Genomic DNA, 27,231 nt, shown 5'->3' on the forward strand with positions numbered 1-27,231 from the left:
GAGGAAGAAATTTCCTCTACTCCTTGAGGTTCTAGGGGGTTCAAGAATCAAATTGACATGAGACAAGTTAATAGAGGAAAAAGCCCAGAATTTAATTACATACATATGGGGAAGCCACAGGCATGGCAGTCAGGGAGCACGAGATATGTAGGTCATCCTGAACCAAGGAGAAGGGGGTAGGGGTCTGAGACTTCAAAGGAAAAGGGAAGCGATTCATAGGAATATGAAAAGAGTAAATGTTTGGTAAACAAAATACCTGAGAGGCCACACAAAAATAATTGGGCACACAGAGAAATTTTAAGACTGTCACGTTCCTTCTTGTCACCCCTAGTTTACATTATAATGCAGTCAGCTATAGAGACAGCTCTCCTCCTAGAGCAGTTCCTCCATATAAACCCTTCTTATGCAGTTGTGGGTGGGAGGTGGGTGGGGGCAGAGGTCAAAGTATCTTCCTGAGTCTTTTGGGCCTTGGTGGTTTTCAGCTCAAAATAATCTGAATGATACCAGGGCACATATTGGTCCCTATAACACCAAGGCCTCCACTCACTGGCTGGGTGACCTTGAGCAACAGTCTTTACTCTTCTTAATGAGCCTGTGTCCTCATCTATAAAATGGGTCTGTCAGCCATGGTACTAGTCTCTATGGCAACCCTTCTTCACAGTCACCCCTTGAGGGACATAAACTCATATGCAGTTATTGATCATCATCAACACCCTATTGAAACCATCATATGTGGATGTGCTGCCCAAATGCCCAAGGCCAAAATGTAAGTTTTCTCATCCAATTCTCCTCCACAATCCAATGCACCTTGTGACTGTCCCCATTTTACAGATGAGGAAACTGAGGCCTAGGGAGTCTAGAGGTCACACAACTAGGAAGATGCAGAACACAGTATTCTAAAACTGTCTGTCTGGATGACCCTAGAGCCTTCATCATTAATTATGGGGCCTCTTAAGACAATGGCAATCTGCCCAGGATGTGGGGAGGGACTATGATCAGGGCTAATGACATACTTTGTCAGTGCCTTGATTCCTCACCGTAAAATGAGACAATGGTAAGAGTAAAATACCTCCCCCAGGGTCATCGTGAGAATTAAATGAGTTAACATATGTAAAATGCCCAGAGCTGCACTGTCCAGTACAGTAGCCACTAGCCACTTGTGGCTACTTTAATTTTAACTAATTAACATTAAAATTACAAATTCAGCTCCTCAGTGACACTAGCACATTTCAAGTACTCAATAGCATCGTGCAGCTAGTGCAACCCTACCAGACAGCACAGATGGGATATTTCTATCATCACAGAAAATTCCATTTGCCAACACTGGTATAGAGCAATGGCACGAAGCAAGCCTCAAAAACTATTGTATTATTAATTGAGATTGCTAGCTATTATGATTATAGTATTATATCTATTCCTGTTAATCCTATTCTATCCTGCTATTTTTATATTTGTTATTATTAATCCTGTAACTAAGTGCTATTATTGTTAGTCTTAGAACTGTTACCTATGATTACATTATATTCCTTATTAATCTTATTACTATTCTATTGTTTTTTAATGATATTAATATTAACCATATAACCATTAGCTATTACCACTATCAATCCTAGACCTGTTAACAGTTATTATTAAATTTATTATTACCACTAGCATCCTATTCTTGTTTTGTATTTGCTATTATTCCGTAATGGCTAATAGTAGCTATTATTATTGTTAGTTAGACCTATTAGCTATTGTTGCATTATGTTTATTATTGTCAATCCTTTATTATTAATCCTATACTGGTTAACTCTTGTTATTGTTACTAATATCACTTGTGAATATTACTATTAAGGGTATTAATAAGTATGCATTAATATTGCTATCGTCTATTGTTTTGTTGTTAACTCTGAGAGTCTCCAGCCCCAGAACGAGGCAGGCAGTAGGCACTCTTCTGTTCAGCGTTTCTCACCGTCAGAAGGAAGGGCTCGGCTAAGACAGCCTGGTCCGTTTCCGGGGAATTGGAACAAACTCTTTCCCTCTTGGGGCCCCAGTGACCTGTGAAGTGGGAGGAGCCACGGCCGGCGGGCTCCCCGCGCAGAAGATGAAATCGCTGCTCCGAGCCTCTGTGTTCTTGAATCTAGGGCGAGGCGATTCGTTGTAGGGGGGTATTCGTTGTATACCCTTTGCTTTTCTAAGGAAAACCGAAAACAGGGTGAGAAATCTTGATCATCGAAGAGCTTTGAAACAAGATACAACTCTGCAGGGGATGCGTGGCGAGAAGAAATTAAGCGAGAAAGGAAACCACTTTGGGCCTCAGAGAAATCTGGCGCGAGAGAAGGTTTGCACCGTGATTAAAAAGGGGAAGAACCACAAGTCTCCATTTAAGTCAGCAGAACTGCTGTCTGGGCAGTGAGAGGGAAAGTGCTTGTGGCTGGCAGATTTCAGCAACCATTTGACAACTGTTGTGTACCTGGCTGCTCTTTTGGTGTCCCCTGGCAGCTGTGTGACTCTAGGCAAGTGACTGCTCTCTCTGGGCCTCAGTGCCCCAAGTGTAATAAAGAGATAACATGGAGTGATCAGTTTAGGCTTTCCTGAGGCCCCCTTGTCCCACATCTTCAGGTGCTGTAGTGAGCATCACAGAGACACCTCCTAACGGGCTGCTGACTCGAGACTTTGCAGCTTGAATCTCAAGCTCAACAAGTCCCTCTACTCAAACCTCCATGGCTCCCTACTGCTCTCAAGATAATTCCCAAACTTGCCACCAGGACTTTCAAGTCTCCATGGAATGGGCCCACCTTTCCAACTCATCTCTTCCCATCTATCAGTTTAGGTATCACCACTGCCTTCTTGACCTTCTCTAAACAGATTAAGCTGATTTCCATCGCAGGACCTTTGCACTTGCTGTTCCTTTGCCCTGGAATGTCCTTGCCTCAGATCTTATCATGCCTGGATCCTTCTTGCAATGGTTGGGGGAGTCTTAGCTCCAGTGTATTTAATATATATTGGTGGAAAGCACATATTTTTGGCCAGTTCCTTCAAAGTATTGGACTCCAAGGATCCTATAACTGACCAAGCTCTCTTCCCCTAGTAGGGTGGTGTCTGGAATTCCCTATCTTGTGGGGAACCCTTTCCTGTACCTTCAAGGGCAGGACTTTGCCTGATTGCATAACACTCCTGTAGCAGTACTTTCCCCTCGGCAAAGCCCCATGCTAACTGCTTTAATGTAGTAAATCATTTAATCTTCACAACAGCCCAGTGGAGTGGGTGCTCTTATTTCCATTTCATAGATGTGGAAAGTGAGGTATGGAGAAGTGAAGTCATTTGCCCAAGGGTAGTCAGAGGAGGAGGCAGTGGAATGGAGGAATATGCTGTTTGGAAAGAGGTGATGTGGCCCCAGCAAGCTGGGGATGTAACCAACTTGTTTCCAGTTGTGGAGCGGAGAGAGGAGGACACATTCTTTCCTTTTCTTGCTCCCATGTATTGGGGAAGGGGCTGGCTGATATATGCTCCACCTCAGATTAGGGGGACCCTACTATATAGGGGGACCTTACCCCATATAAGGCCCGTAGAGAAAATGAAAGTAACACTGGGCAGAGCAGAAAGGAAGGTCCAGAGGGCGCAGGAGCCAGCGGTCCTGGAGTGCTTCCTGGAGAAAGATGCACTCCTGCAGGAGGGGACGGGTGGCCGATAAAGGCGGGTCTATGCGGGCAAGCGCTGCGACAAGAGCAGACCTGAGAGCGAGGACAGAACCCGAATGGGAGGGTACGGTCGTGGCGGGCCGGCTGAGCAGAGTCGCGGACAGTCGGGCCGGGTGGGGCTGAATCCTTCCCTGGCTGGTGATGAAAGCTGTGGTGGCTATTGCAAGGACTGGCCCGGCGCGTGCAGATAAGGCCCGGCAGGACGGAGTCCGCAGGGGCGCGCCCCCTCGAAGCCAGGCGGCTAGGATCGGCCCCGCCCCCAGACCCCTCCTCCCTCCTTTCTGTCTCCGCCCCCGCAGCGCGGAGACTCCCGTTAGCGAGCCGTCGCAAGGTGGGTGGAGCCAAGGCTGCCCCGCCCCTTCGCCGTTTTTCCCTTCTTTAGGCTGAGGGATACGAAGTCCGGTGGGCGAGTTGTGGGCGTGACTTGTAGAGGCCCTGCCTCCCGACCCGGCCCGCCTTCTGAGACCCCAGCACCTTGGTCAGCCGCCGAGAAGGGTTAGTGGGAGGGGCCAGTTCTGGCCCGCCCCCAGGGCCTGCCTCCTCTAGCCTAGACTGGCTCGCGGGCGGGTCGGGCGTGGCCTCTAGTGGCCCCGCCCCGCATGGGCCCCGCCCCCTGGCCTCCCTCCCCCTCCGCGCTCGGCTTGCACAGCGGGTTCCTCTTTACATAACGGCGCGGGGCGGCATGGGCTCGGGCCACTGCCTCCGCCCGGCCGCCCGCCCGGACTGTCGCGGCCCGCGGTGGAGACCGCGCCGGCAGCAAAGTTTCCCCGGCAGCGGCCCGGGGGCGCATCCTCCCGCAACTGTCAAGCGCTGGCGGCGGAAATGATGAGGCGCTGGCCATTTTCCGAGCTCGGGTTTCCTGCCTGAGCCCCTCTCGTGCGAGCCGCAAGCCAGGAGCCGGCGCGCGGGAGAGAACGCGCCCAGGGCGGGGGCCCGCCCGCCCCCTCGGGATTTTGGGATCCGGGGGGACGAGCGACGCCATGGGCCGGCAGGGCCCGGACCCCCTCTCTCTCAGGTAAGCCCGCGTTCCCGGCGCTGCCGGGCTCCGGAGCTGGGAGGGCTCTAACGGGGGAGGAGGCAGCCTCCTGTCCAATTCTGCCCAGTGTCTGCGCACTCCCGAAAAGCCTGATACTGTCCTGCAGTGAACTCAGATGGGGGTGCTCAGGGGTGGGCCTTCCCCAGCTCCCGAGACACCCTCCCAGCCGACACCCACACGTGTTGGAGATGTAATGGGATGGCCAAAGACAGTGGGGGAGGCGCTGAGGGAGGGTGTGAGTAGCCCGCAGGCCACCTCTTAAAGTAGCCCAGCCGGTCGAGGGCAGCAGACAACTTGTGTCTGGTGAGGAGGGGTCGGGGTCACCACTTGGTACCTTGAAAGTGAAAGTATCAAACAGGCTGTGAGAATGGCAGAGCCCTCCCCACTCTCCCAGGCCAGGCCATGTGGCTAAGGGGAATAACCCTGACCCCGGAAGCCCGTGTCCCCACTCCCTGCATTGTGGACGTGGACCAGGCCAGGTGCCTCCAAGACACTGAATTTGGGGGTTCTCAGGTTAGGGGTTCCAGAGCTCAGGCCTTTTGGAGCTGGGATCCTCACACTCTGGATCTGGGACTCCAGGGGAATCCCCCCACCAAAATCAGGATGGTGGGGGGCGTTGGCCTTAAAGGTCAGCAGGCCTGGGAGGATACTTCAGAGGCCTTTAATGCCTGGTGCAGAAACCCCCTCCCTTCCCTCTCTCTGGTCATGGGGGCTTTTGGGGCAATGGGGACTGCGTTTGAGGAACTGGGGAGGGGGCCTGCTTGCATGTCCCGCTTCTTTTTTTCTTTAGTTTCCTCATTCTCCTGTTTCTCTTCCCCATTCCCAAGCCACGATGCTGTAGGTGAGGAGGTCACAGCCTGCAGCTGGGGGCCTCCAGGGAGGAGCATGGCCTGGCTGGACTTAGTGGGAGGAAGTGAAATTGGGTTGTGGGTGGGGTCGTCAGAGCACAGGGCCTGGCAAGGCATGTCCGCAGGGCCAAGGTTGAGCTCTGGAGACTAGAGGGGCTGAGGTCTGACCCGTATCTCCCTTGTCTGGGAGATGAGCATCCCCTGACATCCCAGCTACCAGGCTCATCCAGGGCCTCCAGTCCATCCCACTTATCATCCAGCCCTTGGGCCCTGCCATGGTGGTAGGCACCTGGATCTCCAGGGTTGTGGGCTCCAGTTGTGTCTGGATTTCCCACCACTGACCTGGCTGCCAGAGTGGAAACAACTCTGGAGGTTCCCTGGGCCTGTGGGGCCGGAGACCCAGCCCTAATGGGGGAAGAGCAGGCAGAGGCTGCCTAGTTGGAAGAGGCTAGAGCCTGTTGGGGAAGTTGGAAGGATTTTTAATACACTTTTTGGAGCCTTTTCCCACAGTGCTCCTCTGGGAGGGAAAATCCTTCTGAGCAAAAGGGTGAACATTCCTGGAACTTGTGTGAGTCCCTCTGGGCCACAGAGGCAGCTGGTTGGGAAGGGGCTGGACCAAAGTACCAGCTGCTGGAGTCTGAGGACTTCTGGAGCTCACCAGTGGCAGAGGAGGGTCTTGGAGTCTTGGGTTCCATCCTCCCACTGCCCCTTTCCAGCTGAGGGCGTGAGCAAGTGACTCTTGTGAACCTCAGTTTCCCCCTATGTGAAATGAGGTAAATAAAAGGCTTCTGGTAGGGATTTAATGAGCCTCTGTGTGAAAAACACCTGCTGCCTGGCAGAGAACGAGTACAATTACAGGTGGTGGCTTTATTTTTATCATCACCATCATTTGTGTTGTTACTGCCTGTGGAATTTTCCCTCATCAGCATCCCTTGGGCACCTCCAGTCTGTATAGCTCTGGGATTTCCTGAGGCTTTGGGAGGATTCTGAGGACCCAAGCAGGATGAGGGGCTGGTGCTTCCTGGCTCTAAGGCCTTGCTTAACTCTCTGAGCCTCAGTTTCCTCTTCTGCCAAATGGGTGTGATGATAGTACATACTTCTTAGCATCATTGGAACCACAAATGAATTCACAAAGTGTTTCGAACAGTTTGATCAGGAGTAGTAGCGGTCATAATGATGGAATCGTTACTACATTGTTTGTTGTTATCTCTGCTTGTTTTCCTTCCTGACCCCCTGGTCCCACTTCTTAACCCTGGGCTTAATCCTTCTCCTATAGAAAGAACTTTCTAATACAAGTCGGATCCTGTCAAACCACTCCAAATAGGATGATAGCCTGGGCCCACCAGGCACTGGGTAGCCCTGCAGCAGCTCAGCCTATGGGGGCCCTTGGATATCTGGGTCTGGCTCTGCCACCCCAGGACACCTGTACCTCCTGATGGAAACTCCCCAAAGGCAGAGGGGGCAGGGCTGGAGGCACCTGGGGGACCTCCCAGTCCCAGGGCTGCCCACTTTAAATAGGGGGAGGTGGAATATAAAGGACTCAGTGCTGAGCCTCAGACTGATAGTATTGATGATGATGAAGATGATGATGCAAGAGGCCTCTCCTATTAAGCTTCCACTTCTTCCTGGCATAGGTTTTGGAGCCAAATAAGAGACTTTGCCAGTTTCCAGCGGCGAGGCCTAGGCCATGTTACCTAACCCCTCCGGGCTTCACCTGCCCAGTGGGGGCTAAGAGTCCTAGTCTCTCCTGGTTATGAGCCTGTGTGAGCTCATATGTGAAGTGTATGAGCCATGCACAGAGTGGGGACTCAAAACTGTGTTGGCTGTAATTGCTATGGCTGTGTGACCTTAGGCATGTCTTTTAGCCTCTCTGAGCTGTGGCTCTCCTCACCTGTGACATGGTGTACTAATGACTGCACAATAGGGTTGTTTAGAGAAGAGGCATGCACAGTGCCAGTGCTCAGCAAGTGTGAGCTACTGCTATTAATGCCCAAGAAGGGGCTGGCACTTAATTGCCAGGTTTCCTGGGAAAACAGTACCTAGGAGCCCCCTGGGTGTTCAGCTCCTTGGCTGGGCAGGGTAGGAAGCTGCTTCCAGCTGACCTGCCTCAGAGAGTCCAGAGGTGGAGTACAAATTGCTTGTTCGCAGCCAGACCCTGTTCCCAGCTACCCTCCTTGAGGAAACTGAGGCGGGCAGGCTGCCAGGGGAAGTGACTCAGCTAGGGTCACACGCTGAGTCAAGCCTAATTGAACCCAGGAGCCCTGTGCCCCAGCTCCCTAGCTTCTGGTGGCCTGAGGTCCCTTGGGGTCTGGGCAGGTCCAAAGGCCACAGCTGGATGCCTGTTTACTTGGGCCCTGAGACCTGGGGAACCAGAATTCTTTGGTAGGCAAGGGCTCCAGGGTCCCACTGGCCGCCACTGGGCAGCTCAGCCTGGTGTCCTTCCTCTCGGCAGGGGCAAGGGGCCCTCCCCAGGAGAGCAAGTCCTCCTGGCGTCCCTCGGCTCCGCCCCAGCCGGAAACCCAGCAGCTGAGCAGATGGCTGGAAGATTTTTCCTCCCACGCCACCCTGTCAGGGGTCGGTGAGGGGGGCCAGGCTGCAGGCTTCCTCATGAGCCAGGCCTGGAGCCCCTGGGGGCCTGCCCGGATGTGGGCCCCCACCCCGGCTGGCGGGGGGAGCCTGCCACTGCCCTATGAGTCCCCAGGGAGGCCTGGGAGGAAGTCTATGTCCTGTTCACCGGGAGCTGACTCACAGGGTGCCTGATAGGGGTGCTGGGAGACGTGGACACAAAAGAGGGCTTTTGGTATGGAGTCTGTGCTTGAGAGCTGACACTCTGGTGTCATCTCACAGGAGAGGCCAGAGAGGGTGATGAGTGTGTGTGGGGGGGGTGCACAAGAGCAGGAGGCTTGAGCATACCCCAAAGTAGCACTGTTGAGGGCCATGGGACCCCCTTGTCAGGGGGTTCTCCCCTCAACTCAGGGGCTGTTAAAGGAAGACATCACGCGCTGGGCCCCAAAGGCCGTGGCTTGGAGATTACTGTCCATTCTGGGGAGATGTTTCTTAGCCTTCCTCACCTCCTGAGGCATAGCTGGGGAGGTGGCCGGGGTTCAGGGCAGAGGAAGCCAAGGACATTTCCTGCTCTGGCAGTCTGTGCCAGTCTGATAAATGTCCCTGGGCATTAGGTGACCCCAGAGAAGGTGCCTCGTGGTCCTGCTGGCTGCCCAAAGGTCTAGGGCAGAAAAACCCACCTCTTAGTCTCCCCAGGACTCCAGAACCTTTGCTACCTTTTTCCCATGGGCTTCTCCACAGTCTGATTAGCCCAAATGGTATGAAAGGTCTGTGGGCCACCTGCCAGACAGTGTATGTTGAAATCTCCCCAACTCTCTGGGCCTCCTTGGGTAGGGAGAGGGTCTGGGTTCCTGCAGAAGTTGGTTCTGTGGGTAGGAAAGACAGAAATGCTTGCTGTGTCCTGGAGTCAACCCAGAGGCCTCCCTGGAGGAGGTGTCTCCTGATGGTGTAAGACTTCTGCTCAAACATCAGTGAGCTGGGGACTGGGGAGCTGTCATCCTGGGAGAGGATGGAGACTCTGGACTGGCTTATTTTAACTTCACTTACCGCAATTTAAAAATGTCCTTCCTAAGCCTTGGCAGGTGGAATTCCCACAGGTGGGTAAGGGCCTCCTCTGCACCTGGGCCTGATCATTAAATGGGAAATGTTAGCTTCTCCAGATTGCATTATTACCCAGGCTGGTTGGGTAGGAGAGCCTGACGAGCCTTGGTCTCTGGGGTCGTGGTTTAGGGTGAGCCCCACAGCTTGGAGCCAGGATTCCCAGCTGTTCCGAGCCTGGTTTCTCTCCAACTTAGTAGAGGCTTGAGAGTCCCTTAGGATGGATATGCTTGAACGGAGGACACCAAGCATGGGCGAAGACTTTACACCCCTCTCTGGGTTGCCCTTTGCAGGTACTCTGCTGGACACTGCTGTGTGAGTGTCCTGAGAGGCAGAACCCAGGGTGCTAGGATGGGCATGGAGGGAGCGGCCTCCCCCTCCATGTGTTTGCTATGGGGACTTGGTGGGTGGGGTGCCAGAGTGCCATCTTCCTGCTCCATACCAGTGTCCTTGTTCCTCACCCTGTTGGATTTGGGGTAATAGTGGTGTGCCCCACCTCACTGCATCTGGAAGCTCCATGCTCCAGAAGCCCAGGCTGAGCAGGCGGGAAGGAATCCCTGAATTTGCAGGTCCTTCTGTGTGGAAGGCTATTCATGCCACTGTCCACTGAGACTCTCAGATACTCTGGTGGGTAGGAGACAGAAGTGCCCCCAAAGATGACCTACTTATAACCCCAAGCCTAAGCCTAGGGTCTCCTGGGAACCCCCAGGTGACCAGTAATTGTTCTGCCGAGAGCTTCTCAGGCCCTGATCCAGGGTCGCATGATCTGATTCATCGCTCTTCCTCGGTGCCTGGCAAGAGTGAGTGCTCAGTAAGTGGCTACCACCTGGGCTGAGGCCCAAGGAGGGACCACCTGCCTGCAGCCTGGCTGCCTGCCCAGCCAGGAAACCTCCCAGGCGTGGGCCACAGCTGAGTGCTCTGGCTGGCAACTTCCTGCACAGAGATCCTGCCCAGGGTCGCCTCTCCCCTGAGAAGGACGTTTGTTCGGGTTCCCGTGACCCCCCCAGCCTGGCCAGGCTCCCCCTGTGGTTTCTCATGGCAGGCAGGCCTGACATGCTCTGGAGCCAGGGCTCCTCTTTCTAACAATAATAGTAATAAAATAGCAATAGCCACTTGTACCCTGAGCCCCATGCCAGGCACCGAACAGATTTTAGTTCTTAGAATGTTCCTAGTGGCTGCCAAGAGACAAACATCGGCCCATTTTACCGATGGGAATACTGAGGCTCAGGGAGCCCCCACCCCCTTTCTGCATCACACAGCAAAGAATGGCAAAGGCAGGACTAAACCCAGGTTTGGCTGGCAACTCCGTCCTGGAGAGGTCATCTGGCATCTGGGTGGGAGGGTTCTCGGTGGGTCTCTCAGAGCCCCACCACCTTTTCTGTCAATCCACGTGGGTCAGGAGCATGACTGCAAACGGCAGCCAGCCTTCATCCCCGGTGTTGCCTAATTCATACACCTAATGTTTCTGGAGCATCAACTCTAACCAGGCCCTGGCAAGTGAGCAGGACTGAGATGGCCTTGGGGCACAAACGCTGCAGGTTGGAGGAGAACAGTAAGGAAGCAGTGTCCGTGTCCACCTAGCACTTGCTAGCAGAGAAGCAGGTTCTGATCCTGGCCCTGCCTCTTGCTGGCCCTGTGACCCTGAGCAAGCCACTCCTCCCATGATTTGGTTTTCTCATCTAAAGGATGTGCATAAAAGATAGGACTCCCCTCTCCAGTGGGAATTAAGTGAATGAATATATTCAAAAGTGTTTAGCACAGAACAAGGTACACAGAAAACCAGAAACTCATTTATTGCTGTTTTTGTTTTTTAAATTGCAATATAGTTGACATGTTAGTTTCAGGTATACAGTAAGAACCATGGTGATCATTTTGCAATATATAAAAATGTTGAATTATTATGCTTTAAAATTTTTATCTTGTGGCTATTTTCCCAACCATCTGATGGGTTTGGACCTGGACAGAGTTGCTGATACCTCCTGATTCCAGCAGGAGCTCAATAAGACCTTTATGTTCCCTCCTCCGGATCCCACTCAATAAACATCCTCTGGGATGTGAATCTTCCTCGTGGTGTGCATTTGGGCCCTGATCAGACATTTTGGGGGTGCCTGCTGTTGGGGGGTTTCTGTTGATTGCCGGCTGCAGGACCTCTCTGTGCTTCAGTTTCTCCATCTGTAAAATGGGGACAATTATTGGCCTTATTTCCTAGGGCTTTTGTGAACCTCGTGAGAGTTAATATTCTGAAGCAGTTAGAACAATACCTGGTATACAGCAAGTGCTTGGTACAAGCTGTTCTTCTGATGTGGGAACTGGAGTTAGGGGCCATGGTGGAGGCTGCCAGCCATTGCCTGGGCAGTGAGGCAGGCACAGCTGTTCCAAGAAGACTCCTGCCAGGGCTTGGTCCTGTCATTGGGCTTTGAGGGTGACATACAGGGGTGGACAGGGACAGGTGTTCCAGGCAAAGAGACAGGCATGGACAGAGGCCCAGGGTGCCCGGGAGGTGATGTGGCCCAGCAGGAGGTGGCTGATGGTGGGTGCTGGCCTCCATGCATCTGCCAGAGGAGCGGGAGGCTGCAAATGCAGCAGGCCTCAATGCTTATATTCTTTCATTCCATAGGCATTTATTGAGCTCCTGTTGCATGCTAGGAACTGGGGATGGAGCAGGGAAGAGCTCCTGGCCTAGAAGAGCTCACAGTCTGGTGGGGGAATAGCCACTAATTAACTCACAGTTATTGAATGATGGCATGTGACCAGCATACTGAAGGACAAGTTCAGGACTCGAATTGATTGGTGAGTTCAGGGCTCTCAGAGCCCCATCACCTTTTTTGTCAGTCCTGTGTGAGACTGGAAGTTGACTGAGAGCAGGCAGCGCAGAAGGACCCTGATGCAATTGCCCAAGGCAACTGGTGTGAGTGGGGAAGGAGGAACAGGAGTGTGGGTCTGGAAGAGCTCTCTGGGGCCCCCAACCTGTGAAGACAGTGCCTGCCTCACTGGTGCTGTGGAATGGGTATGGGGTGGCGGTGGGGTTGACTACTGACAAACTTCCCACATGTGCAGATAAAATCCCCTTCAGTTTACAAGGTGGTTTTCTTGGCAGTGTGGTGGTCCCTCTCCCTTTCCTTCTGCTTGGCAGCTTTTATTGACTACCTACTGTGTACAAAGTGCCCACCATGTGTACACACCAAAGACCCTATGATGTACAAGAATGTCGACTCTGGGCCAAGTATCCTCCTGGCTGGTGCAGAGGCACCTAATCTGCACCATCTGGGGTGTCCTGATGCAAACAGCTGCGGGGCCCTCATGGCCCTGCAGGTCTGCCCAGCATGCAGAAAGACCCTCAGTTCCCGGGTTCAGGTAATCCACCATGAGTGCCATCTCATGGACCCCATATGACCATCTTATGCAGTGGATACCATGCTGCTCCCTGTTTGACAGATGAGGAGACAGATTCAGAGAGGTCCAGTCAGTTGTCAGAGGCCACACAGCCTGTGTGTGTGTGTTCGTGATGTGGCCCCAGGAAAGTGGTGCCCTCGGGGCCTTACACAGTGCCTGGTACACAGGAAGCCCTAAGTATAATATTTCGGTGGGGGGTGGTGTGACTGAGCAGCCATGTTTACATGATCCCCAGTGAAGCCCCTGGGCCCAGTCAGGCTTAGTTGGAAAGAAAGGTGGTACTGATGGTAACCAGAGAGGCCCAGGGTTCAGCACCGCGGACAGCAGAGGGTATGGGGGCTTCTGCCACTTTGTGTGGTGCTAAGGACCCGTGGGGTGGGAGGAGAAGGGAGCCACAGTTGAAATGGGCAGGCAAGGGAGAGCCTTTGTACCCCTTTGTGAGTCTTGTTAAATGTATTCCCTTTTAGTCTTTGTTTAATATTAATTTTGATTGACATCAATAATATACTCTTGTAACATGTAAATAGTAACAGCAGCCAGCTCTTATTAGGCTTTTCTAGCTTCTAAGGCCTTTACATTTATTAACTCAATTAATCCTCATAACACTGATAAGAGGTAGGTGGAGATATGGTCCCTATTTTGCACATGGGGAAACTAAGGTAGAAATCTATTCACTGAAGGTCGCACAACTAGTAAGTGGTGGGGCTGGGATTTGAACCCATGCTCCAAGTTCTCTGTTCTTAACCATATTTTTGAAACAAGTGGCAGCAGTCTTCCTTGGTTACTTCTCCCTGCACCTCAATTCTGGTTCCTACTCAGAGGTCACCTCTGTCTCTGAGTGGGTTTGTTCCAGCCACAGCTTTTTTATCCACAACTTAAATACATGCATGTACACATAAAAATTGGTAGTTTGGTTTTGTGCATGTTCATATAAATGGGATTGCATAGTTTGCATTCTGTGGTTTGCTCTTTTACTGAATGGTGTGCCTTGGATCTCTCTCCGAGGTGGTAGCACAGATTCCCCTCCTTTTCCACTGCTGCAGGATATTCCAGCTTGCAGATGTACCACAGTTCATCTCACCAGTCTCTGGTGAATGGGTGTTTAGGTTGTACTTACTTGTTCCCTATTACAAATGTGGGGGCAGGAAACGTCTAACAGGGGAATGTCCTGTCCATGCCTCTGTGCACATGAGAGCAAGGATTCTCTCCAATACTTAAAAGTGGAGTTACTGGGGCAGAAAATGGTCCTGCAAAATTGCCCTCTAAAAAGTCTGTTCCCCTTAACAGTAGTGGCAGCATTGAAAGGGAGTGCCCATTTCACTGCGTGTTTACTGACACTGGGTGTTAGTAATTTTTGCTTTTGATGTCGTGCGTGGTGAAGAGCATGGCTGGCAGTGGTGGATGTAAGGAGCCCTCCGCTCACCGTGTGCTGCCTGTCCCACTGTGTCTTTCAGCCTGGCCGCTCCACCTCGGTCTCCGCCATGAACGGGCCGGCCCTGCAGCCCTCCTCGGCCTCCTCCGCATGCTCTGCCTCATCTGCAGCAGCGGCCGCGTCTCCGTCCCCGCGGGGCTGGAGCGAGTTCTGCGAGCTGCACGCCGTGGCCACTGCCCGGGAGCTGGCCCGGCAGTACTGGCTCTTCGCCCGCGAGCACCCGCACCACGCGCCGCTGCGCGCCGAGCTCGTGTCACTGCAGTTCACCGATCTCTTCCAGCGCTACTTCTGCCGCGAGGTGCGCGAGGGCTGGGCGCCCGGGCCGTCGGGGCTCCGGAACGCGCCGCCGGCGCGCGACTACCGTGAGACGGGCCGCGGGCCCCCCACCAAGGCCGAGGTGTCCCCCGCTGAGCCGGGCGCAGGCGCCGCCGCCCCTGCCCTGCCGAAGGCCCGCAGCTCGGAGGAGCTGGCCCCGCCGCGGCCGCCCGCCTACTCCCTCCAGCACCTGCGCCACAGCCTCCGCCACATCCTCCGCCGCGGCTCGGCCGGGGAGCTGCCCGCCGCCGGGGCCGCGGGAGAGGCGCCGGCCCGGCCCGGCCCGGTCCGGAAGCGCCTGCCCTGGAGCCTGGCTCGGGAGCCGCTGCCCGAGGCCCTCAAGGAGGCGACGCTGCGCTACAGCCTGGCCGACGAGGCCTCCATGGACAGCGGCGCGCGCTGGCAGCGGGGCCGGCTGGCACTGCGGGGCGCCCGGGGCCCCGAGGGCGCGGCCCGCGTGCTGGAGCTCTTCGACCCACCCAAGGTACGCTGCTCGCTTCTCCTAACCGGACTCACTGGTTTCTTCGGATTTTGCTCTTTCCCCCTCATGTCCCTTTTCAGCTCTGGGATACGATATTAAGATTTAGTTGTCACGTGTCCTTGGTGCCTCTTGGCTGTGACATCTCTGGCTTTCCTTGTTTCCAATGACCTGAAGGTTCTGAGCAGTACGGCCAGGGATTTGTAGACACTCCAGGGACACCATATGTGGGCGGCACCCGGGCTTGTGCCAGGCTACTCCAAGGTCCTTGAAAACCTTGACCCAGACGGGCTGTGACAAATAGGTTTTCTTCTACGGGGTTCAGAACCGGCGTGGAATTATTTGTTGATGTCTGATTTTGCTTCAAATTTTTAAAGTTTTGTCTTTTTCTTTTGCGGCCAACCTAATTCCAGATGTGCAGTTGAGACAGGTTCGCTGTGTTCCGCACACCTGACAAACCTTATCTGACCCAGGTGTCTCACGTGGATGGGACCATGTGGCTTTCATTTCATTGCTTTCTCTTTGTAGCCCTATCAGGTGCCAGGGCCTTGCTGTAGAATGAGCAAAGCAGATGTGACCCCAGCCCTCAGGGGTCATAGTCTGGGTAGAGGAGAGTGACAATTATGCATTCATTAAACATACATTTACTGAGCACTTGCTATGTACCAGGCATGTACCCACTGCAGGGAGAACTGGCATCTTAGTGGAGGCTACTGGAACAAACCTGTCTGTGAGCATGGACTTGTAATCTACATATTGGTTCTAAAGGAAAAGCAAGGGGGCCTCCAGGAGGATACCTGAGAGGCTCTAACTTGGTGATTGGGATGCAGTGTTGCCAGGGAATCCTTGTGTGAAGCAGCCTTCTCTGTAAGCCTCCCTGTGGTGTCACCTGTGCACCCTGAGTGTGTGATGTGCTCTGGAGGCTCCTGAGGGTCTTTGTGTGTGCACCCCTGTGACCTGCTCCCCAGGGGGCTCCCTCCTGCCTCCTCCATGTCAGTATCCCCAACCCATACTGCAATTCCTGCTTGGCACATCAAACTCCTCTGTTCTTGAACTTCATCTAATGGAGTCAAGCAGCATGTTGCCTTTTATGTATGGCTGCTTTGCCCAGCATAATGTTCTAGAGATGTGTTCCATATTCTTGTGTGTGTCAGTTCATTTTTTATCACCAAGTAGTGCCCCATTGTGTAGATGTACCATAATTGGCTTATCCATGCATTTGTTGATGGACATGTGGATTGTTTCTACTTTGGGACTTATAACAATGCTGGTATGATGTTTACATATAGGTCACTGTGTAGATATGTCTTCCATTTCTCTCAGGTGTCTAGAAGTGGGCTTGCTAGATCATATGGTAAGTGCGTGTTTAACTTTAAAAGAAAATTCTGGCACGTTTCCAAAGTGGCTGTACAATTTTATATCCCCACCAACAGGCTTCAGTCTTATTTTCCTTTCACTTCTTCTAGGGGATGTGTACTGGTATCTCACTGCACTTTAATTTGCGTTTCCTTGATGACTCATGAGGTTAGGCAACTTTTCATGTGTTTATTGGCCATTGGCATTGATTCTTGTGAAGTGCTTATATTTTTTACTGAGTTGTCGTGCTTTTCTTATTGATGTGTAAGAGTTTTTATATATTCTGTCTATACTTTCTTTATATTGTAAATATCTCTTTGGATTGTCTTTTTACTCCTTTAATGGAATCTCTCATGCACAGAGTTCTTAATTTTAATGAAGTCCAGTTTATCAATTGTTGTCCTTTACAGTTGGACCAAGATGTATCTCAGGTTACTTTTTGTGTATGGTGTGAGGTAGGGGTCATGATTTTACTGTTGTACAGCACGATTTGCTGATGTGACCATCTTTTCCCTATTGGATTGCAGTGCTGCTTTCATCCTAAATCCAGTGTCCATTTGGACTCCTCTTCTGTCCCACTGGCCCATGTGTCTGTACTTACGCCAACACGACAAACTTAATCAAAGCTTCACAGTAAGTCTTGAGGAAATGACTTCCAGAAGGAGATCTTAATCCTGAGCTCAGAATCTCCACATTCCAGGCAAAGGGCATGGGCACAGGCTCTGTGATGGGAAAGCATTCTGCATGTTTTGGAGAGTATCACAGAAGGGGCCAGTGTGATGGGAGCACAGGGAGGGAAAATGGGGCATAGAGGAGTATATGCAGTCAGAGGATCCCATGAGGAGTTAGCAGTTTATGCCAAACACAATGGGAAGCTGTCAGAAAAACACAAGTGCAGATAAAACTCTGTTTTCTCGTCATTTTTCAAGTCTCGGGGCTGTGACACCATGAGAAGCAAAAATGGCCGAAACATGTGATCTGATCTGTGTGGTAGCATGGGGTATCACATCTGTTTGTTAGCATTTTCCCTACAAAACTCTACTTTAAAAAATAATTGCTGCTGCTTGGAGTGAACTATCTTGGAAAGTTGGGTGTTAGGAGTCAAATGCACCTGAGTTCAAAGTGCTCAGTGCTTAGTCACCAGCTCTCCTTGTTACGGTTATTACAGTGATGACTTTGGGGGCTGAGAACAGATTTGTGTCCAGTGCTGGTTGAACCCACGGTGTCCAGGTGAGAGGCACTATCCAGGTTCCTATTCTTCAGGAGCCCGGATTGGGGGGCCCGGGGCAGAGCCCTCAGAGCTAGGCAGTGGTGGTCTGCCCTGGAGAAGCCAGGGCCTGGTGGGGGTGGTGGTAGGGGGGCAGCTGGGTCTCTGGGGCTCACCCCTCTGCCCAGGCTGCCTGGGGCTCTGTCGTAGGCTTGGTGATGCTGTGGGACCCTGGGTGTTGCCTACAAGGTGAGCAGCCCCTCGTGTGGCCTGGCAGAGCAGCCACAGCCCCATCAGCCTCTGACAGCTTCCCATTGTGCTTGGAACAGTCTAGGGTCCGTTCCTGAATTTCACCTTGAGTGATTCAGGGAATTCAGTTTCTGGGCTGAATTTACTTAGACTACAAGTCTTGAGGGCGCTTGCCAGGGGGGCAGTCTTGACCTCTGACACTAGAGCTGTCTATGGAGCAGCTTTAAACAGAAGGAAAAGGAAGGTTTGACAGCCGGTGGATGGTAAGGGCTTGACCCCTGGGTTCACAACAGAGCTCTGTCACTTAAAGGGTATTCGGCACCAGCCTGGAGATGATCCTTTCTGCCCAGAGTAGGAGTCCTGGAGGGCAAGAACTGAGGGCAGCTGGCCCAGGATGTCACTTGGGCCTCAGCCAAGCAAATGGCATTCAGGATCTGAGGCCAGGGGCTCACGGGTACCAACTCCTCCTGACCAGCTGTGTGACTCTGGGCCAGTCACTTCCCCACTTGGAGCCTCAGTCTATTCATCTATAACGTAGGGGTGTTCGCAGCAGCCCCCTCAGGGGTCCTCAAGAGGGCTGTGGGGAAGGGACCTCTTGTTACGGGCTGTGTGAGTGGAGGCCGTGGCCAGGTTGCTGGGGTAGGGGGTGGGGGTAGCTGGAGGGGACACCTGTGGCTACTTGCTGAGCTCCGAAGCCCTCTTTTGTGAAAAAGTCTGTGTCCTCTGGTTTCAGAGGCACCCCTGCAGGTGGGCAGGAGGGGGGTCTACCTTCCCTCCTACTGTGTGGTGGCCTCAGGAGGGAATGACTGCCACTGGTCATTGGTCAGTGGTTATGGAAGGCTCCTTGTCAGGAGGTGACACCCAACATGAGAGAAGGTGACAGACCCGAAAAACATGGGTGAAGGAGGCCCAGGGCCTGTGGTGGGCATAACCAGGAGACTTTGAGGAACAACCAAGTGGCCTGGGGCTGGAGTGGGGTGAGCCAGGAGGGTGGGGTTCATGGGCCACCATGGGGACTTAAGGCTTCACACTAAGAGTGTGCGAGCACCGGAGGGTTCAGGCCCTGTGGTCGTGGGCAGGAGGAGCTCTCTGGGGTTGCCTGTGGTCTTCTGGTGGCAGACTGGCCTTGGCGTGGTACTCTTAGAAGACTGGTCATGTGCCTGCTTACCCATGGCACCTCCCTCTCCTTGGGCATCTCTGAACCCTGGGCTGGGTGAGGCTGGGTGAGCAGTTTTACCACATTGAATGGGCACCCACTATGCCCTCAATGCTTGCTATCAAGTCCTTGCCGCAAGGTCGAGCCCATTGGCTCACTTGGTGGGGAGGACACCGAGGCTGGGAGAGGGGAGATCTGAACCCCGATCCCAAGGGGTGCCTGTTCCCAAGCCACCACCCACACAGTCATACTGGCTCCCTTGAGCAAGAGGCTGCAGGTGCCAGCCCCAGCCAGGACAGGCCTGAGGTGTGCCATCCCACTCAACCATTAAAAGAAAAACAAGTTGGATTGGTTGCCAATACTTAAAGACCCAGAAAATGGAGAGATTTCACACAAGAATCCAGATTGCTATTTTCTTATAAAACCAGTGGCTCTGGCGGTGCTGGCCCAGCATCACCAGGGAGTGATGCCAACCTGGGCCTGGCTGAGCTCTGCAGAAGGAGAGCCTGACTGGGAGGCAGGGGTGCCCAGGGTAGGGAGAGATGACAGAAGCAGCCCCCTGGGTGGGTGGGTGGCCTTAGGGTAGGGCCTTCCCCGAGAGGGGGCTGGTCATTTTCAGATAGAGTGTAACCGGCCTGGCGGGGGCCTCAGCTTCCGCCTATGTCCAGGCCTGAGTTGGCTGAGATGGTCTCAGGGCCTTGCCAGGTCTGGGAGCTAAGCCTGTTTCTCTCATCTGTACAGTGGGGCTGCTGATGGAGTTCTAGCTATTGTTGAAAAATAGACCATTTGCCAACATTTATTTGGCCCTTGTTATATACCAGGCACTTACTGACCTGCCTTCATTTAATGCTCACAGCAGCCTTGAGGGAGCTGCTCTGATTACCCCCACTGCACAGATGGGGAAACTAAGGCCAAGAAAGGGTCAGTGCCTTGCCCAAGGTCACATAGCTCTCAAGGGGGTGAGATGCAGTTGGAACCCAGGCAGTCAGGCTGTACCTGGTACCCTGTGAGTCTTCAGAAGGACTTACTGTTGGTACTGACAGTGTTTAACCAGTGGCCTGAGTTAGGCGCATCTGTGTCGGGCGCTCAGACCAGGAAAAGTTCCCTGCAGCTGTCTTGTCTAGTGCCACCATTTCACAGGTGGGAACTGTGAGGCCTAGTGGCCATGACCCCTCACCCTACCCTTGTCCTTTTCTACCTAGCCTACAGAAGAGGTAGAGGAAGGTGGTGGGGACACCTCAGGGATCCCACCCACAGCCCTGAGCCCTCTCCTCACCACAGGCCCCAGAACCAGGAAGTGGTCTGGTTGGGAGTGGCTGGGCCTGCAGGTCCTAAGGGTGGTTGGAGGGTGGGCCAGTTGGGTGATGTGGTTCAGAGCTGCTCCTTCTGAGCCGGGTGTCCTTGGGCAAGTGACTTGGCCTGGTGGGCCTCAGTTTCCTCATCTGTAAAATGGGGATGGTGGTGGCTGTGCAGGGAAGCCTCAGGGCACATGCTGCCTGGGTGGATGGAGGGCAGCCCCAGGCCGTGCATCCAGACAGCAAGACCTCCTGCGGGATCCCAGGAGCAGGCTACCCAGTCCCACCCTCGCAGGGGACACAGTCCAATGGGAAGACAGCAGGGGACTGGGCTTGTGACAAGAGGTGACCAAGCCTCGGATACCCTTGGCGAGTCTGTGCCTGGAATCAGCCCGGGCAGGCAGCAGGTGTCTGGAAGCCTGGGAGATCCCGGGCTCGTGTCTCCTGGGCACTTACTGTGGGCAAGGGTGTCACCTATAAGCTGGTAAATGCGCCCCTCATTCTTGGGGGCCGGCCTGTCACAGCACCTACTTCACAGAGGAGGGAGTGGAGGAGCCGCAGCATGACCGGGCCGAGCCCAGTGTGGGAAAGAGGAAGCAGAAAGAAAGGGGCGTCCGCCGGAGGCCTGGCGGTTTCCTCTTGGAGGCAGGGGTGTGAGGAGGAAGAGGAGCAGGGCCGGGCAGGAAGTGGTGGCGAGCCGCCTCCTCTGGCTCCGCCACCGGGTCAGAGTCCTGCCTCTGCCCCTGCTGAGCTGTGTGACCCCTGGGCAGGGAACGCACCCCTGCTCCCTGCCTGTTTCCTCAGGTGTGAGCAGCTGCATGCGGGCCCCCAGCCTGTGGGGTGCTCAGGGTGAGCCCGGCGCCGGGCCGGGTGCGGCAGGCTGCCCTGCTCCAGTTGATGCTCTCATTCTTATTAGTCCTTTGCAGCATGATGGGCCCTGTGCTTGCCACGTCCCCTGGAAACACCACAGACCCCGTGACATGGGGACAGAAATGAAGCCACCCACAGATGAGGAAAGAGGCACAGAGAGGTAGATTTGCCCGAGGCCAGCAGGGAGGCAGAAGAGCCAGGAATGGAGCCCCCTGTGGGCCCACCAAGTCCCGGGGTTTGTGTTTGGGCCCCAAAACTGCCAGAGAAACCAACCACCCTCCACCTGTAGGTGGAGCCCAGTGGGTCTTTGTGGGCCCTGGTGTCCCAGAGGGGAGGCTGACAGGAGTGTTGGAGGCCAGTGGCTTCCCACTCCCAACCTCTCCTGGGAGAACCAGGGACATATGGCCCCTGGGGTGAGGGTGGGGTTCCCATCCTGGCTCTGCCCTGGGCTGCTTGGCAACCCCATTGGGTCCCTGCTCTGTGCATGAAATGGGCAACACGGGGGCATGATCATGGCCTTCTGGGATGGGAGCAGAGTAAGGGGGTGGGCAGAGTTCCTGTGGGGCCCCCGACAGCACACACAGGTGCCCCCATCTGCCTCTTATTGGGGTTTGGTTGGTGTGGGAGGGTCTCTGAAAGGTACTTTGCTGCTTAGAACCCAGATGGCACTGGAACTTCGGGCAGATGGCACCAGAGTGCTTCCTCTCCGCTCAGATTCTGTGACTCCACAGACGAGCACAGTCCTGCATCCAGGGGTGAGGGGGTGCAGGGTGGATGGTATTCACCTCCCCACCCCACCCCTGGCCCCTATTTCAGTTCCCACTCCCACTCCAAGGCACCTGTCTGCTGCTGTCAGCTCTCTGGAAGTTGGTCTTTTGTTTTTATTAATTTGGGGGACTGGGTGTTGGGACAGGACCATCACTGTAGCATCTGGACTGTGGGCTTGGTGGCTGGGGAAATGGTAGATGGGCAGGTTTGGCTTCAGATCTTGGCTGTTGTGTCCTTGCTAGGGCTCTGGGCTGAGAACTTGGCTTTTCTGAGCCTCAGTTTCCCATTCTGGAAAACAATGTCAGTACTTGCCTTGTTGGGTGATTGAGTCAAAAACAGGTTCAGGGAGAGGCTGACATGATGTGCTCCTGCCCTAAGAGGCGAAAGAAGGGGTTTCCTATGTAGGAAATCATCGGATCCCAGGATGGACCTCAGACGCCCTCTCTGGGATGGGCACCAACCTGGCTGGCTGTCCAGCAGCCTCTAGAGGCACCCGCTGACAGCCCTGCTGGAAATCCCCCACCCCCTTCGTGAATGTAAAAGGAAACCAAATGCACAAGAAGAGATCTCTGCCCTCACTGGGGGGAGGGGCTGCCTCAGCTTCGTTTTTGGGGCCCCACGCCCCTTTTTCCTCTGTCCCCTCCGAGCTAGGGAGGACACTACCATTTTCCTCAGGCCGTGGACTCTACTCAGCCTCTGGAATCTGTAGGGGAAAGCATGCATGGGGGCAGCCAGAGCAGCAGCAGCCCCCAGGACCCTCCCTCATTTGTGGCCTGTGCTTGGGACCCTCCCATTACCTGCCTAGCTCAACCCTGGCTGAGGTCGGGGTGTCTGAAGTCCACAGCAGCAGCAGAGAGAGAAACCTCTCTTCGGGGAAATGTCTGGAAATAGGAGCCCTGCTTTGTCTCATCTCAAGTCTACATGTAATCTAGGGAACCGTCTGACTTACTGGGGGCCTCCACATTTGAGTTCCTAATGTTTTTGGTTTTGGTTTTTCAACTAATAAAACTCATGGCAGAAAGTACAGAACAGAAAACCAGTTGCAATCCTGCCGAGAGAACCAACATTCCCATTTTGGTAGATGTCTTTGGGATCTTTTTTCTTGTCATTTCTTTTTCTAACTCTTCCCCCAAATTGCAATTTCTCGAGCATTCATGCATCGTTCACCGGCAGTCAGCTTAGGGGCCCCTTCCGTGTGCCAGGAGTGCAGGAAACACAGGCAGAAACTTTAGGATAAAACCTCAACCCTTACGGGGACTGATTGATATTCATCATACACTGTTTCATTAGTGGCTTTTCTTTCACTTACCATGTCTTCAGTATTTTTGTTTTCTTAAATATTTCCCAAGGATGTCTTTTTTTAAAAAGCGGCTACATAGTATTTCATCTACACAGAGAGGCCATTATATATTTATCTTTCATTATCTGGACTCATTTCAATCTTTCCTAACTTTTTTTGCTCAGATAAATAAACCCTGTGACAAGCATTTTTTGGCCTGGCACCCGTCTCTGGTTAATTCCTTATGCTGAATTCCTAGAAGGGGAAGTGCTGGGTCAAAGGCTCTGAGTGCTTTTCAGGCTTGCTGTCTCTCAAAGTTCTGCTATGACTTCCAAGCATGTAAATATGTAAAATTAACTTGTATGGAGTGTACAATGATTTCTAATATATTTACAGAGTTGTACCACTGTCACCATGATTTAATTTTAGAACATTTTGACCATCTCAAAGAGAGATCCAGAGCCCCTTAGTAGTCACTGCCCAGCCCCCCGCTCCAGCCCCTGCAGTCATCAATCCACGTTCTGTTCTTTTCATATAAATGGAATCATACATGTGGTTTTTTGTGTCTGGCTTCTTACACTCAGCATCATGTGTTCAAGCTCCATCTGTGGTGTAGCCCGTGTCAGTTTTGTTCCTTTTGATGGCTGAATCATATCCAGTAGATGGATCACATTTTATTTATCTGTTCATCAGTGGATGGATGTTACGTTGTTTCCACTGGCTTATTATGAATTGTGTGGACATGTGTTCTCATTTCTCTTGGGTATATATCTAGGACTAGAATTGCTGGGTTATAGAGTGACCTTATGCTTAACATTTTGAGAAACTTCCCAACTGTTTCCAAAGTTCTGCACCATTTTATGGTCCTGTCAACAGTGTAGAAGAGTTCTAATTTTTCTGTATCCTTTCTAACACTTGTTATTTTTGTCTTTTTGGTTGTAGCCATCCTAGTGGTATGTAGAGGCGTCTCATTCGATTTTGATTTGCATTTCCCTGATGGCTAATGATATTGAGCATTTTTCATGTGCTAATTAGCCATTTCTAATGCTTCTGATACTATCCTTTCAAAGAGTCTTCCACTTCTCATCACCAGTGGTGATAGCACAGGGTATTATTTTAAAAACCTTTGCTAACTTCTAGGTAAAGTGGTTATCTTGTCCTTTCTGATTACAAGTGGAATCGATCATTTCTCTTTTTTAAAAAACATTTGAAACATAATTCACATAGAATTGCACCGTGAAGTACAAGTCATTGGTTTTTTAGTATATTCACTGCAGCCATACTGCTGCCTAATTCCAGAACATTCCCATCATCCCCTGAAATTCTGTAACTATTAGACATCAGTCCCAGTACCCACCCCCATCCTTCTGCCCCCATGACAATGTATTTTGACTATCCCTCTTACATTTCTTGGTTCTGTGCGTTTCTTTTGTAACTTACAGGCCATTTGTTTTACATGCTTTCCCCCTGCACTCTGCCTTTTTCTTGATTTTGCAAGAGCTCTTTACATGGATCTTAGCTCTCTGTCACATGTTGCAAATATTTCCCTGGTTTGCCATTGAACTTTTTGATTTTGATCCTGAGTTTCTTGGCCTATGGAGGTTTCTAAGTCTGGGCAGGAAAATATTTTCCCTTAGGGTTTCATTCTTTGCTTTTCTCTGTCTTGGTTTTCTTTTTCACTTTTAATTATTTAATCCATCTGACTTTTATGCTTTACAGCTGGTGTGATTTCCTGTTGTTTTTTGATGTCAGTGAAATGCTGTGTGTCAAGGCATTATCACATAGTAAGCGCTCACTAAACATGGGCTAAAGATAGTGACAGGTCCTGCCAGATGGAGGTGGGAAGGGCAGGAGATTGATTCCCAGTGTGGTGGCTACCGTGTGGCTGCAGGTGGGACCTGGCCGGCCTCAGAGCTTCTGGCTCTCCGGCCCTGAGTCTCACGGGTGTTCCTGCAGCCCCTTGAGCCCCAGCTCTCACCTCTCCATCTGAATCATGATTCTTCGAAGGCAGGTGGTGGCCAACATCCGTCCAGGGTTCTGGGGAGCTGGGTGTTGACGCACCCCCTCCCCTCTGGTACACTGTCACCCAACTGGTGACAGAAGTTCTTTCTTAACCACAGCTTTTTCCACCCTCACCCTGCTTGGTGTAGATGCCAGGCCCTGGACTGCAGCCAAGAGCTGCACTGCTTGAGTGAGGGGCTTCCTCATCTTGGTCTCCACAAGGGGGGATGGTGGGCTAGGTATCAGCAGGGCTGGATGGAGGGCACCCCGTTTAGGCCCTGCAGGGGCTGGCCAGCCAGCTGGGGGACAAGACACCCATCATGTTCACAACTCCTGTGCGCTTGATTGCTCTCCCCAGGGGTTCTTCAAGCCCCGGCACCAGCATGGCACAGGAGGCAACTGCCACCCTGCTCAGGGGCCTGGACGGCGGTGTGGCCTCTTGGACCACGGTTCCCCCTCTGCTGGAGGGGCTGACCACAGCCTGGCATTTGTGGTCTGGGGTCCCCCTGGGCTGAGGTGGCCGGGAACAGCATGGTGGGAAGCAAGCACAGCCTGAACAGAGGTGTGGATGCGGACAGGGCACACTGGCCTTGGGCTCCATGGCCATGTGGGGGCAGGGAGGATTCCTGGTGGGGACACAGAGCAGGATATGGTGGTTCAAGGGGTGGGCTGGTAGCAGCTGGTTTGCAGTGGGTGATGGGGCTGGGGTCTGGCTGGGCCAGTGGTTCCAGGCCTGAGCACTTCCAGAGGTGCCTCTTTGGTGTTCAAGAGTGTCTTTGGCCAGCTGGGACATTAGGCATCAGTGACTGTAGCTGGACGGGGGTCTCTGTCTTTGCGTGAGAAGGTTTCTCCAGCATCTGAGAGGGGCTTTGTATCCCTGTCATTATGACTGTGTGTGTGTGGGGGGGGTAGTCTCCTCCTTCTAAGAAGGGGCTTTGTGACTGTGTCACTGTCTTTCTGACATATAGGAGGGACCCTTATGGGCTTGGGGATCACTGCAGGTGGGGTTTTAGACAGGCGCCCAGCCCATTTGCCCGTGTCTCTGGGTATAATTACAATCCCCATCAGGGCCTGCCTGGGGCCTCAGGGTACCTACCCCCACATTCAGTCACTCAGGGAGTGAGTTGGGGGTGCCTGCTGCCCAGAGGGAGGTGCGATGTCTCTTAAGGGGATTGTCCCAAAGCAGGACTGTGTTATTTGGGTGTGTGCATCACTGTGTTGTGTCTGCCTTTGTCTCTGGCTCTGGGGAGGTCTCTGTTTCTGTAACTGAGCGAGTCTCACTTAGCAGGAAAGGGGGCAGACCAAGGCAGGTGCTGGCCCACAGTGAACTGGGTGAGTCTGAGAGATCCCCGTGTAGTGCAGGGCAGCAGGCAGGTCCACGTACAGAAGCCCTAGGGAGTGGCTTCTATCATCATCCCCATTAGTTTCACAGATGGGGAAGCATCACACAGAGAAGTGAAGTGATTTGCTCAGGGTCACCCAGAGGAAGGAAGTGACTTGAAGCCTATAGTTCTGACATTTGTTCAATCCCTGAACTGGCTTATTGCCTTCAGTTTGCCCCCAAAGTAGCTGGGGAACAAGAGGGCTGAGGTAAATCACCATACTCCCATCTGCCTCTGCTCTGCAGACATCTGAGGGCTGGGGCACCAGGCACCCACCCAGCCACTCACCCTTCCATCTGACAAGCCCGCTCCATGTGTCCTCTGGGCCGGACCTGGTGCTGGGCCCCAGTCGGGAGAAAGGCTCGGTGCCCTGTCCCCACCCCCAGAGGAACTCCCAGTCAGACGGTGGTGGCGGCCGCAGCATCAGGAAATTATGGCCAGGCCTGATAAGCCCCAAGAGAGGGAGAGGTACAGGAATCCAGCAAGCACCACCTGGTGAGCAAAGAAGGCTCCCAGGAGGAGGGAGGCTTTGTCTTCTGAGGCCTGCAGTTTGGATCAGGAGCTCTGGTGAGGAAGAGCCAGCTGGGTGGGGGCCACGTGCTGCAGGCTCTGGGGCTGGGCACACCAGGGTTTGGCCCAAGCAATACTTGGCTCCTCTCTGTGGCTCGGGACAAGGGGTTTGCCTCTCAGGGCCTCCATTTCTCGGTCTCTAAGGAAGCAGCAGGGTGGATAACTGTGCTGTTGGTGGGGCGGTGATGGGAGGTAAGAGCCTTCCCTAGCCAGGTCTCTCCCTAGGCCCACCTGAACCCTGGGGGGTCCA

The 27,231-nt window shown here is 53.2% G+C and overlaps 2 protein-coding genes across 5 annotated transcripts in view; one reads left to right on the forward strand and one right to left on the reverse strand.

Annotated features, from left to right (window-relative positions):
* The first annotated feature begins 4,319 nt into the window (after positions 1–4,319).
* The window catches only part of SH2B3 (SH2B adaptor protein 3), a 35,805-nt gene continuing 12,893 nt past the window's right edge, over positions 4,320–27,231 (forward strand). For 2 of the 4 annotated variants that reach the window (XM_037014358.2, XM_037014361.2), the window contains exons 1-2: positions 4,322–4,698; positions 14,078–14,854. In XM_037014358.2, coding sequence (XP_036870253.1) covers positions 14,105–14,854 — 750 coding nt within the window. In that variant the 5' untranslated portion in view covers positions 4,322–4,698; positions 14,078–14,104. Of the gene's footprint in view, positions 4,699–11,847; positions 12,021–14,077; positions 14,855–27,231 lie in introns of all 4 variants that reach the window. The other 2 variants (XM_037014359.2, XM_037014362.2) reach the window with 2 other exon arrangements.
* The window catches only part of ATXN2 (ataxin 2), a 148,059-nt gene continuing 131,826 nt past the window's right edge, over positions 10,999–27,231 (reverse strand). The window contains exon 28 of the transcript XR_012125345.1: positions 10,999–11,402. The gene's annotated coding sequence lies outside the window, so the exon portion shown is untranslated. The remainder of the gene's footprint in view (positions 11,403–27,231) is intronic.

Source organism: Manis javanica, chromosome 15, assembly GCF_040802235.1.
Source record: "Manis javanica isolate MJ-LG chromosome 15, MJ_LKY, whole genome shotgun sequence".
Lineage (NCBI taxonomy): Eukaryota > Metazoa > Chordata > Mammalia > Pholidota > Manidae > Manis > Manis javanica.